Source organism: Myotis nattereri (genome assembly GCF_964212035.1).
Source record: "Myotis nattereri genome assembly, chromosome: 3".
NCBI lineage: Eukaryota > Metazoa > Chordata > Mammalia > Chiroptera > Vespertilionidae > Myotis > Myotis nattereri.
The window spans coordinates 195,129,737-195,143,713 of record NC_138077.1 but is presented as its reverse complement, the minus strand read 5'-3'; the positions used below and the strand labels follow the sequence as shown (position 1 = coordinate 195,143,713).

At 49.3% G+C, this 13,977-nt stretch overlaps 1 protein-coding gene across 1 annotated transcript in view; it reads right to left on the bottom strand.

Moving 5' to 3' along the window:
- The window catches only part of LOC308515582 (CUB and sushi domain-containing protein 2-like), a gene marked incomplete at its 5' end in the record, with an annotated part of 92,296 nt that overhangs the window by 73,456 nt on the left and 4,863 nt on the right, over positions 1-13,977 (bottom strand). Inside the window, 5 exons of the mRNA XM_081086092.1 lie at positions 1,723-1,911; positions 4,077-4,286; positions 8,677-8,793; positions 10,624-10,693; positions 11,233-11,351. Coding sequence (XP_080942218.1) covers positions 1,723-1,911; positions 4,077-4,286; positions 8,677-8,793; positions 10,624-10,693; positions 11,233-11,351 — 705 coding nt within the window. The remainder of the gene's footprint in view (positions 1-1,722; positions 1,912-4,076; positions 4,287-8,676; positions 8,794-10,623; positions 10,694-11,232; positions 11,352-13,977) is intronic.

Below are 13,977 nucleotides of genomic sequence, written 5' to 3'. Positions count from 1 at the left end.
AGTACCAGGTAAGCAGAGAGCAGGCCATGAGGAACATGGTGTGCTACATGAAGGGGTTGGAATTTACCCCCTCAGGAGATGGGGATGCCCTGATGGCTTCCAAGTGGGGGGTGTCAGGAGTATACTGAGGGTTTTGAAGACATGCTCTAGCTACTTTGTGAAAAGTAGAATGAGGAGTGCAAGACTGAAGGTTGGGAGACCAGAGAGGAGCCTCATCTAAGTGGTGGCTAGATTAAGGCAGAGGCAGTGGGTGCACTGGAAAGATAAACAGGAGGTAGAATTAGGAAACTTGGTGAATGTGGCAGATGAGTGAGAGGGAAGGGATCCATATTAAGGGCTGAGTAGCCCAGTGACTAGAGGTGCCCTTCACTAGATGAGAACTTCAGTCTGATGGCAGAAAGATGATTTCAATTTTGAACATGTTGGGATTTAGATGCCTCGGGATAGGTGAAGGAAACAAAAGCAATGACCAAAGAGCTGGCACAGATAGAAAGGTAACTGGAAAAACAAGAGAAGATGGCATCAAGGACAGCTCTCTCAGGAGGGACAGGGGCTTCTGGCTCAAGATGTCCGACTGAACACTGCTCTTTCCTCTTTCCTGTGATGCCACAAACAGATGCAGGAGGTGTAAAAAGGAAGAAAAGGAAGAGAGTCCACAATGAAGCTTGTCAACATAAGTGATGGTTTTGCACAGAGATAGTTGTGAAAATCTAAAAGCAAACTTGGGGGAAGGGTGGTTAAGAGTTTTAGAAATTATGATCTTTCATTCAAACACCAGTACAACTCAGTTCTGCAAACAAGGTCTGTTTTTCTTTGGAGAATTAATACTTGGAGTTCACTGTCTGTGAGCCAGTAACTGTTCTGGGCACTTTTAGGGTCTTGAAGGGTCTTGAAACTCTTCCAGCTCTTATAAAGCAGAGATGAGAAGCCCCATTGTACTAAGGAAGAAACTGAAGTTCAGCGAGGGGAAGTGGTTCAGGGACGGAGCCCAGGAAGAGCTGACCTGGAGCTGGGGCACTTTCTCCTACACTGTTGTCCTCCTGCCACACTTAGCCCTTTTAAGACAAATCCCAGCTTTTCTCCAAGAAAATGCTGAACCCAAGAGTGAAAAATGAAGGAAAATGGAACTGAGGTGAGCAAACGGGGTAGAGACAGCACAAACTCTAGGTCTTCTTCCATCTCGGTTCTGGTTAATGAAGACCAAGGAAAGTAGCACCTCTACATCCCTTGTATTATCAACTCAGATCTCTTAGGCACATGTAGGATAAAGAGCATAAGGACAGGGGCAGGTGATGACAGGGACAAGATGTCATCTAGGCTTTACTTTTTCTAGGCTTTACTCTCTTCTCCCTTGGGGAAGGTGCCACGATGAACTCTACCTCCCTACCCCTCAACTCACCACCTGCTCCTACACCCCAAGCAGAGTCTTTCCTTCTGACCGGGGACATCGACTCATCAGGTTGGACAGTCCCAAGGGCTGAGTATGTTTTCCCTTGGCTGTGGTTCATATTTCCTCTAGGTCCTCCCTAGGGTTGGTCCAGAGCTCTGTCTCCAGGATCCCTCCATAGGGATAGGCTGGTTCCCATCCATAGGAAAACAGGATGGACAGGGTTTTCCAGGACCTCCCAGTGTTAGTGATCCCATGGACCAGACAAGTAGATATAGGACTATTCTGGATCAGTCTCCCTCAGAAAAATCCCAAGGGGTGAGAGAGGGCCATACCTTCACACCTGGGCAAGGGGTGGTCCCAGTTGCGGTTGGAGCCATGTTGACATGTAAGGACAGGTTGGCCCATCAGCTGATATCCTGGGAGGCACTCGAAGGTCACTGATTGCCCGACGTTGTAGCCAGCTCCCCTCACAATGCCATTGGCAAAGGGCTCTGGGTCTGGGCACTCTTGAAGTTCATAGGCTAGGAAAGATCAGGAGAGAAGGTTCCTTTATTCGCTCCGGCACCTTCTCCCCAGACAGACCACAGGAGCCGCGGAGTCATCACAGTGGTGAAGCACCAAGACTTGGGCTCAGGAAGAACTCAGGCATTGATTCGTCACTGGCTGTGGGAAGGTTATGTGACTTCTCTGTGCCTCAGTTTTCTTATTCAGAAAATGGTTATTGTGGGGATGAAGTAGGGTAATATATGCCTAACTCTTTGCACAGTACATAGTAAGGGCTTAATAAATGTTACCTGCCAACGTTTCCATGAGAAAAGCAGGCTCAAGGAAGACAGTGCTAGACTGAACCCCAGGGGATCCTGTTGGGCCTCTCACCTAGTTGGGCCGATTCCTGGTAGAGGTGTTGGGCCTCTAAAGGCATCCATAGAACCAGCCTTGTTCCCTGCTCCCTTCCCCACAACCCCAGGAAAAGGCCTGAGAGGACCGGGTCTCTGACCATGTGAAGCCTCAGTGGGGCCAGTGAGCATGTCACAGAGAGGAACGCTAACCCAGAGAGCTGGCCCGTCAGCTGGAGCCTCAACACAGGGCCCTTGTGCAGTCCAGCCTCAGAAGGGGTACATCTCAGAGATGGAGGTTTGGTGAGCATGAGAGGGGCCGAGCCTGAGGCCAGGGCTCCTTGGGAGTAGGTAGGTCCCTTCTATAGGAATTGATGGAGTCCGAGGGTCTCAGAGGACAGCCTTGGCAAGGATAGCTGAGCTTATCACATGGACTCAGTGGGCAGGGCTGTGCCCATCACAGGGGCAAAGGCACAGTGTGTATATAGGGGCCAGAGCCTTTGTTCTTGTCACAATGGTGGCACCATCTTGCATTACCCGAGAGGAGAAGCCTCGAGGAGAGACCGGGCCTGGCAGAGAGCATCATGGTTGATTTGTGTTCTCCCAACTTCCTCTGTTAAAGTTCAAAATCCAACACCTCCAAATGTGACCTTATTTGGACAGGCCCTTACCTTTCTTTACCTAAATGACAATGAGGTCATTAGGGCGAGTCCCGGGCTAAAATAAATGGTGTCCTTAGGAAAAAGGGAATTTTGGAGACAGACACACAGGGAGGAAGGAAACTATGAGGAGGTGAAGACAAAGATGGTGGAGATGCTTCTACAAGCTCAGGAATGCCAAAGATGGCCAGCGACCGCCCAGAAGTAAGGGAGAGCCACGGAACAGACTGTCCCTCACAGCCTCAGAAGAAACCTTGACCTCAAAAACTCCAGCCTCCAGAACTGTCCGAGATTCGACTTCTGTCGTTTAAGCCACTTGGTCTCTGGTACTTGGTTAGAGCAGCCTTAGCAAACAAATACTCAGGGAAGCCTGCGGGGCACGCGCCTGTCCTGGAGAGGAATGCTGACCACGGATTTGAGCCCGAGTCTCTCCTCGGACCGACTGTGGCCATTTGATGCACCACGACCCACCTGATAGCCCCACTATCAAGCCCGGCGAGGCTGTGTGCACTTAGCAGGCACAGGGAAGGCCAGGCCACGAGGACAAGCCCCCCTGCAGCGTCACTGGGTGTGGGACTCACACAGGGAAAGCTAGAGCTGAGGTGGGTGAGGCCTGGTTCTGGAAAAGTGTGCCAGGAGGAGTGGGTGGATCTGTCTCAGGCTTTTGACCAGGGAAGGAAACACGGTGTAGTGAGTGTGGTTGGGCCACACACGGGAAAACCCTTAGGAGCAGTAAGTGGGCCCATCTCATTGTGAAGGCTCCCTGGGCTCTCCCGGGATTGTTACTGGAATCTTCCGTCATGTCACAGCTTTGCTGAGCATAATTGGACCTGACACCAGGGAGGACCCAGAGGGAGCCAGTACGCCTACCCAGGGGAGGGCTGGCTGCACACTCAGGGATGCCCGAGAGGAAGAAGTGATAGATCTCTTGCTCAGGGAAAGCTGTTGGCTATCGGGCCTGGAAAGAGGTTGACCCTCCGGGGGTGCTGTTGGGCCTGAACCCTAGAAAAGGCTTATCAAATGGGGTCAAACAGTCTCAGCTGGGCCAGAGAGACATGCCACCGAAAAGGAGCCTCCATGGATAGGCCTGTTCCCCATCCCCTCAGTCCTTCCCGTGTTCTCCATTCTCCTATGCGGGAGGCTGAGAGACGGGGAGGGACACAGGAGCACACGGGCCCTCCTTGTCCTCACCTTGATACTCCAGCTTGAATCCTGGCCGGTTCTGGGAGTGGTCACTGTGAAAATACACGGTGGTCTCGTGGGACGTGGAGAGCAGGGAGCTTGGAAGATCACTTCCACTGAATCTGCCCATCATGCGGCTGGTCTCATGGGGGCCATTCCGGATTTCTATGAAGTCATGGTTGGGCTCGGTGGAGAAGTTCAGGAACTGGATGTGAGCTCCTGGGAGCAAGACAGAGGCGGACAGTGCCCAAAGCAATACAGTCCCACTTCAAATGTGCCGCCTTGTGAACGCATTTCCTGCCAGAGCCCACGCATCCCTGCTACTGATTTCCTGCCCAATCAGGATTCCCAGAACAGGCTCTGGGAGTTCCCAACCCAGTCCCTTGTCTTCAGGCAGGACTGAACTTAAACGAATATTATTCATTCAAAAGGAAGAGCATCAGTCATTTCAGAGTTCCATTTCAAGTTCATTTTATTTCATTGAAAATGAAGTTCAAGATATCAATTTAATTTGTGATTCTTATGTCTTATATTGCTATAAAGATAGCTTTGCTAAAATAAATATTTTACTTAGAAATAATATGCTCACCTGGCCAGTGTGGCTCAGTGGTTGAGCATGGACCCATGGACCAAGAGATCACGGGTTTGGTTCCTGGTCAGGGCATGTGCCTGGGTTGCAGGCTCACTTCCCAGTCGGGGGTGTACAGGAGGCAACCGATCAATGATGTTTCTCTCTCTCCCTCTCCCTTCCTTTTTCTAAAAATCAATAAAAACATAATATCTTCCCCACCCAATTGAAAAACATGAACTTCAAGACTAGTGTTTTCTAGAACGCTGAAGATAATTCAGAAATAGGAGAATACCTTGACCCATCTGTTCTACTAAGAAGCCAAATCTACACTAATAAAAGAGAAAAATGGTAATTGGCGTACGGCGATACCTTTTTCATTGGCTAATCAGGGCTATATGCAAATTAACTGCCAACTAAGATTGGCAGTTAACTGCCAACAAGATGGCGGCTAATTTGCATATGTAGGCACAATGCAGGGAGGCGAAAGGGAAAGCAGGAATAAGCCCCCTGCCACTGACAGTGATCTGAAACCCAGGGGGGAGCTAAGAGCTGGGGGGCAGGGCAAAGGCGGCCCTGGGGCCGCCTTTGCCCTGCCCCCCAGCCATGATCGGAGAATCAGGCGCCTTTGCCGCCCTGGCCAGTGATAGCAGGAAGTAGGGGTGGAGCCAGCGATGGGAGCTGGGCACGGTCGAAGCTGGCAGTCCCAGGAGCTAGGGGTCCCTTGCCTGGGCCTAAAGCGAAGCCTACGATCGCGGCGCCCCCCACTGCCACTGCAGGTCCCCGCTGCCTGGGCCGGACGCCTAGGCCAGAGGTGTCAGGCCTGGGCAGGGGTGGAGCCTGCAACCGCGGGGAGCTGGGGGTCCCCTGCCCAGGCCTGACACCTCTGCCGGAGGCCTCAGGCCTAGTTAAGGGGCCGATCCGGTGATTGGTGATCGGAGGGTGATGAGGGTCAACTCCTCTGGCTGAGGCATCAGGCCTGGGCGGGGGGCGGAGCCGGGGATTGGGGGGATATGATGGTCCCCTTGCCCAGGCCTGAAGCCTGGGTCAGAGGCGTCAGGCTTGGGCGGGGGGTGGAGCAAGCGATCAGAGGGAGATGGGGGTCCCCTGCCCAGGCATGATTCCTGGGCCAGAGGCCTCAGGCCTGGGCGGGGGCCAGAGCCAGTGATTGGGGGGAGATGGGGGTCCCCTGTCCAAGCCTGACACCTCTGGCAGAGGTGTCAGGCCTGGGCAAGGGGCCGATCAGGCGATTGGAGGGTGATGGGGGTCAACGCCTGAGGGCTCCCAGTATGTGAGAGGGGGCAGGCTGGGCTGAGGGACACTCCCCCCCACACACACACCCAGTGCACGAATTTCGTGCACCGGGCCCCTAGTAAAGTTTATAATTTAGGATCTAATTGGATGAATCAATATCTCCTAGCAACCTGACAGGTTAAATAGCTAATTAAGTCCTTAACTTATATTAATATATTCTTTGGAGAATGGAGGTGGGCTATTGATTTTCTTAATGAAAATATTTCTCAAAATTAGATTACTATTGAAAATGATATTAAAGAAATATATTTATTGAGCATAAAAATGTCTATAATGTTGTGAAAATCTGATTGCAAAATAGTAGGTTGTATATAATTTTCAATTTTGTAGTTAAAATCTAGAAGAATATTCAGTGATTCTCTAACAATATTGATTGCATCAGGGCTGTGGAAGGCACTGCACAGGGATGAACGAGATCTACAAGGCCCTTGTCTTCATGGGGGTTCCCTTTTAATGGTGAGGATGAAGCTGTTAGTGATTGCACGGTGGGATTACAGATAATTTTAATTAAAAAATCTTCATATGTACTTTCTAATTTGCTTAGAATGAGCTCAGATGCATGATTTTGCTTTTGCATCTGATTATTTAAAGAATAGAGTAAGACTTGACATGTGATTCTGAAGATCCTTCATGTCTCCTGCCCTATCCCATTCCCCTACCTCCCTTCACAGAGGCTGTCACTATCATGGACTTGGAAGACACCTTCCAGGTCATGTTTTTAGATTCTTAAATGGTCTACAGCCATACCACCCTCAACGCGCCCGATCTCGTCTGATCTTGGAAGCTAAGCAGGGTCGGGCCTGGTTAGTACTTGGATGGGAGATTCTTAAATGTATATGTGGGTTTGTTTTAACCATTTACATAAATAATATTATACTTTATAAACAGTTAAGTAAACTTATTTTTATTTAATGTTGTGTTTTCCTTTTTCTCTTAAAAATGTTTTTATTGATTTTAGGGAGAGATAGAGAGACAAAAACATCTATAAGAGAGAAATATCAACAATCAGCTGCCTCTTGCATGCCCCCTACTGGGAATTGAGCCCACAATCCAGGTTTATGCCCTGACTGGGAATCAAACTGGTGACCACTTAGTTCCTGGGTTGGTGTTTAACCACTGAGCCACACTGACCAGGCTCAATGCTGTGTTTTCCAAAGCCTACTCTTGATATACAAAGATATACAGTTCATTGATTTTCAATGACAGTGATTTTCAATGATTTTATGAATTATCCAACAACACTATTCACACCCATACTAGTGAACATGTAGATTGTTTCCAAATTGTGGATAATTTTGTAATGAGCACTTTTGTACCTATCACCTATGCTTTCCAATCTACTGTCCATGCAACACTCCAACATTGTGGGCTGCATGTCCATCAAAGGGGCTCTTTGAGGTTTGCCGGATTTTTGAAGTGTGCTGCCTGGAAAGAATGGGATGTGCCCACTGTCATATAGGGGCAGCAGCTGGTAAATGCTGTGGCTCTTTACACACTGAAGCCATAGTAGGGACTACCTGGGAGGGAGAGATCCTGGTCTGCAGTTGGACCCTGCAGAAGGCTTATTCCCCGGGGGCGGAACAGGCACCCGGGACTTAGAGAACTCTGTGGCTGAACGTCAGGAGAGAACAGTGATATACCTCCCACGTAAACTTCTGCTTTCCTTTGGATGTTGCCCTCCCCACTATCCCTCTATCATCTGAGGTTCTGCCCATGTCTGGAATGAAGAGCTACAGGATATCCTAGCTCCTCCTCCTTCAATGTCTCAAAATCTGGGGATTTCCCAAGGCTGCCCCAGTCATCCTCATTTTGTAGCCTTATCATTCGACTTGGTTTCCTTCAGAAGGTGGTTCTAAATGTAAGACTCTATCCTTTGGAGGGTCACCAACCTCTCTCCTTCCCTCAGGACAGATGAAAAGAAGGCCAGTTCAGATTGCCTTCTCCCGAAAACCCCTTCTCCATGAGAAGACCCACTCGAGGCTGAATTAAGGACAAAACAGATGGTCTCCATTCCTGAGGTCACAGACTGGGAGGTCCCAGGCCCATGCAGGAAAGATCCCCACAGGACATTTCCTCCCCAGGAGCCGAGCAGTGACTCGGGACAGATGACCTACGTGGACAGCCCATGAGTTCCATGTCAACACAAGCCCTTTTCTCTTCAACAGATTTATTTGGGGTTAAATTATATTCTCAGTACACAATATGTGTGAATCGCCAGCAATTAAATTCCGTACCCAGATCACTGTCCTCCCTACTGCCATACTCTGTCTCCTCAAAAAAAAATCTCCCAATCTCCAAAGCTAGCCAGAATGTGCCTATGAAGAATGCAAACTCAATTTCATGTTGACCTTTGCTCAATTTAATTAGGACAAGAAATTGGATATTATAGTTAAAAGCACAATTTGAGGTCCAGTGTCTGTAAAATAGATCTTTCTTTTTTCTTTTTAACCATCCCTGAGTAATTTCTCATTCCACAGTCCTGGGTTTTAGCTTGTTACTCAAATAATAATAATAATAATGGCAATTCCTATGATTTCCCCTGCCCTCGCTACATTTAATGCTTCTAAAACATTCATCTCTACCATTTTTAATGGAACTTCCGATTGTACAAGTGGTCAACAGATCAGGAAACGGAGAGGCAGAGAGTTAAATTGCCTCAGCCAAGGTTATGCTGAGTGATTGCAGCAAAGAGGTGCTCTAAGTAGAGACTGAGGTGTGAAGACTTACCAAAGCCCACGGGCAGTGCTATTTTCCACGAACAGTCCATGTTGCTGGGGTAGTTGCCTGGAAAGCCGGGGCTCAGGATCACCCCCTCCATCTCCTCCACTGCTCCCCCACACTGTGCTGTGACAATGAGGCCAGAGGGTTAGGACAGCATCAAGGAGCATACGGGGCCATGCCAACCTTTGGACGCTCACTTAGAGCAGCAGTTTTGAACCTTTCCCCAGGTCATCAACGCCTTTGAGAATCTAAAAGAACCTACAGTTTATCTCCCTAAATAACTGCACACAGGGCAAAACAGAGCAAATAAATTCAGGAAGGGCTGCCCAGCACCCTGGGACCTCCCAGGAGTCTGTCCACAAACCCAAGTTATGGACCCTTGACCTTGAACATGTCTTTTGCAGGTCAATTCCTTTAGTGAGCTCCTACAGCAAAAGTGGAAATGGAAATATTTCCATTTCTTACCCTATCCCCTAAATCTCCCTCTCTTCATTGTCTAACCAACTTTTCCAAGATGGAAGAAAAAGGATGAAGGAAGGGGACTGGCATGCACTGGACCCCACTCTGTGCTTGGCACCATGCCAGGCTCTTTATAAATTTATACCCCATGGGGTTGAGTGGTCAATAGATGCTCAGCCACAGATGACCATTCCATGGGGAGCCAGCCACAGGGGCTGGGCACCTGAAACTCTAATCGAGGTGACTTCAGAGTCACCTGAGGCTGCAAGGCCACCACAGCCTGATCAGCTGACATAAATTCTGTCCTTTCACATCTTATTAGGAAAAGGCTGTATAAGCAGAAAGGGGTTAGGCAACCATGGACCCCAGGGAAAGGAGCAGAGGGCAGGGCTCTGGGGATCCAGGCCAATGCTTTCTGGGAGAGGGATCTGTTTAGGCCTGAAGAGAACAGTGCCAGGTGCAGAGCAGGCCTCTGGCACTGATCACTTTGGGTTGCAGTCCCAATGTTTCCACTTGCTGTGCGACTTTGGGCAAGTTCGACACCCTCCACACCCCAGTTTCCCCCAACTGTGAAATACCTATGTCACAGGGTGGTTAAAACCGAAACCTGAACTTCACTTGGAACAGGAGCTGCCACTCATGGTAAACCCTCAACCAGTGGCAACTACTGTTAATGTGAGTGGCTTCCTCAGTGGAGCTTTTGTATTACATAATAGAGGGAAGAGCCTTGGGCTGGCCAGTCACATTTTGGACGGCTCGGCGGACTACCAGGCCCTGCACCTGATGAGATCACAGGAGGGAAATGCCATTACGCCCCAGTGACACTCCTTCCGCTCACCCTGCTCTGATCCCAGGGTCATCCTCGAGGGGCCCTTTACAGTTGCCTCGGCATCAGAGAAACCTAGGTTTCCATTCCCGGCCCCACCACTTTCTTTTTAATCCTAAGAGCCTTCGCTTTCCTAAATTTACAAAAACGGGAATAATGATACTCCCTCCGAAGTGTGTCCCTAGCACATAGTAGACACTCACTACTTATTGTTAGTTTCCCCTGCCCCAACCTGACTAGAAGCCACCATCTTTTCTTGTACCCACTGATCTCTTTACCTTTGCTCAAACCAAGTTAAGTCCTATTCAACATGCAACCCTCAGTGCTTCTGTTAGTGGATTTTATCACTCTGTGCCATGAAAAGTCACAAGGGAAAGCCCATAGAGCCTAGACGTTCCATTTGGGGTTTGGTCAGTTATCTGGAAGGAGAATGGCCACTGTCACCTTTTCAAACGGGCAAGGCTCCTGTAATTCTTCCGATTACAGGGGCGAAGGTTTCTGAACATCATGACAGTCTTGAGTGAGAGTGAAACGTTGCAGAAACATCAGTCCACAACTGCTGCCTTTGAACTAACCCAGAAAACCAAACTGTCTTTCGCTATGTCCCTGAGCTCCAATCCCTGGTGGAACAAGGATGTGAATGAACGGAAGAGTCCGGGCTCTCTTACCAATACAGAGCGGAGGCGGGTAGTTCCAGCGCCGCACGGTTCCGGGCATGCAGGAGATGTGGGCGTGGCCCTGGAGGAATCAGGAACAGGGGTGGGCAGGCTGCCCCAGGGGCTCACTTGTATGCACAACCCAGGACAGGGGGCTCGTTCGGGGACCTTGTGTTAGGGGACAAGATGCGTAGGTCCACTGTGGGATGGCAAGTGAGGCAGAGGGAGACATCTGGGGGAAGGATGCTTCTAGTATAACAGCTGTTACTAGAGAATTCTCATTATCAAGCTTCCTTGTGAGCCTCCTTTAATTACCAGATTCCCTCATGGACTTCAAAGGAAAATTAAATTTTCCTAAAGTCTAATCAAACCGAAACTTTGCAGGAACGCATTCGAGGCTGGTTTGTGCCAAATCGCTAAAGTCAGCAAAGTTTGTCTTTTGCCTGAACAGCTCCAGGAGGGAGTAAAGGTCCCTGGGGCAGTGTGTTTGTGGGGGGGGGGGGGGAGGGGAGGAAAGCACTGCACCCTGTTCTTTGGTGACTCTGGCTCTGCTGATGCCAGGCTGGCCAAACACATCTCAGGGGACACCTGCTTCCCGCCCTGGTTGCCAAGGGGAGGTACCTGGAGAGCATATCCCGGCTCACATTGGAAGGAGACCACATCGTTCACCAAGTAGCGCTCGCCAGTTTTCACCCCGTTACTGGGCACGGCAGGTTCTGGGCAGCTGCTCAAGCCCACCGCTGGAGAAGACAGACAGAGGGAAAGGAGAATGGACCAGCACAACAGGTCAATGGACTCGCAGGCTGAGGGCGATGCTGGCAGCAGGGAGGAGAGGGGTGCCTCCAAATTGGGCTTTCCCTGCTCTCTGAGTCCAGGCTAGCACTTCCCAACCCTTTCACCTCACAGAGCACAGGGAAAATCTGAATATTTACCTGGCACAGTGGCTCCACAGACTAAAGCTCCTTAGGACAGGTGGGTATTGTCCTATTGGGAACTCTGGCTGCCCGCCTGCCTCCTGGGCTTCCCAGAAGGCCTCTGGAGCTGCCCAGCCCTGGTTCCAAGCCCCCCGACCGTCTCCATGGGCTCCTCCCACATCACTCCTGCCCCGAACTCACAATGTCTCTCCATTCTCCTCCCCCTAAGATGACAACTCCTGTAGGGTAAGAAATTGGGAAGAAGGCCAAGGAAAGGCAAGAAGGAAAGAAACCAGTTATCAGAAGGCCAGCTCAGTGATGCCCAGGGCTCAGAGTTCCTCTCTGGGACAGGCTGCCGGGAGAAAGTTGCCCAGCAGATGAGACACTCCACTGCCTTCTTTCTCTTGCTGCATTTTAAAGTTAGGTCAGCTCTTTTTTGGGAGAAGAGCTGGGGGTCGCACTTCACCTCCATGGCTGCTCTGGTCCTCACTCACCTCTGGACCCAACAGCCTCCCTGTCATCCCTCCTCTGAGCCATTCTATTCCCGTCCATCCTGTGCTTACAGGTGCTTGATGTTTAATATCTTTCCTTGAATCCTGGGACTTCCTTGTTCAGCAACTTGAAATGGGTCTCCATCGCCTAGCACATGGAATCTCACCTTCTCATCCTGACATCCTGACACGCTTCATGATCTTGGCCTGGTCCCTTTCCAAAATCTCCTCTAGAGGTTCTCAAATGCGCCTCCTTCCCTTGCCTTTCCAAGTTCAGCCTGCGTTCATTCAGTCCTTATTATATACCCAGGACTGTGCACAGAGCTCTGCTAGGGCACCTGTCTCAATCTTCCCCCTCTGCCTCCTCCTCCCTGTCCACCCCAGACCATCATCGCCAGAACAGAACTCCCTGAGCACTGCCCACAAGCAAGGTTGGAGTGAGTGTGTCACACACATGGTCTCATCCACCTGAAGCAGGTCTTAACATCTCATTTCACAGAGTCGTGCCCTTAGTAAGCCACAGAGCTGGGATGCAAATCAAACCCAGTCTGACTCCAGGTTTGCCCAGGTGGGGGCCAAACTCTGAGGCCACCTGACCTGACATTGACCCCAGCCTTACTCTCCCCTCCTGAAAATCATCAAAACTACACAACTTGCTATCACTCTAGAAAGTTCCCTCATGCTCTTCCCAGGCAATTCCTGTCCTACATAGGTTTGTGGTGTGTTTTTTTAAATCCTCACTCAAGGATATATTTTCCATTGATTTGCAGACATAGTGGAAGCGGGAGAGGGGGAGAAAAGGAGAGAGGGAGAGAAACATCAACATGAGGGAGACGTATCAATTGGCTGCCTCTTGCACTAGTGCCGACCAGGGCTGGGGACTGAATGGCAACCAAGGTACATGCCCTTGACCAGGAATAGAACCCGCAACTCTTCAGTCCACAGGCCGATGCTCTAACCACAGAGTAAAACTGGCCAGGGCCTACATAGGCTTGTAAGAAGTGAACGTGATGGTTGTAAATGAAGGCTGTTTGGATCTATGCCCAAACATCTCAGCAGCTGGGACAAAAGACCTTAAGGATAGAATTAAAACCATAATTAAACTGAATTTAAAGTACTTCATCTTGGCTGTCATCTTATTTATCTCTCCCCACTCCTCCCTGCACTCCAAGTAGAATACAACTCAGTATTTAGTGGGGTGATCACAACCTCGTAATCTGAGGCCTACTTCTTGGAAAGGCAGTGATAGACAGAAGGAGAAGGAGGGGCAGAGTGAAAAAAGAGAGAAAGCCAGAGCAGGAGAGCATGGGAGAAAAATGGAATGGTGAGAAACGTGAGGCCAGAGAGAGAAAGAAGGGCGGAGACAGAGAAAAGTCCATTCTCATTTCTCTCACATTGCACACCTTGATGATAATTATTTAAGCCATGCTTGCAACAAAGGAAGAATTATTTTTATCATGTGCAATTATTACTTTTGAAAGCATATTGTTCCATTTCCATTTCAATTAAATAAACATTAAATATGAGTCACAGCAGTAAATATGACTCTTCAGTACCCTTCAAAACCATTTGACTGTACAATAGCAATTAAACCTCCAGTCTGCACCGCTTTGTAGATTATCTACAAAACAAGAAGATTACTACAGGGTCTTGGATCCTAGGAATTTTGGTCTCTAAATACTGATGGGGGTTTCGTTTCCCCCTAACCTTTCCCCCAGGAGAGGACAGTGCATGAGAAACATCAGCTGCTGAGAAAACTACCAGCTCCCTTGAGGGGGAAAAATTGAGCAGAGGTGGATTTTTCCTGGGAATGAGGCAGTAGGATCACAAATAGATTTAGGAAGAAAGCATGTCTTTGGAAAAAGAAAATAAAGAGAAGATTCTCGGGAACATTTGAGGACTCAAATTCAAATACTGAATAAGGACACAAAAATGCAAAGAACAGAGAAAAGAGGGTAAAA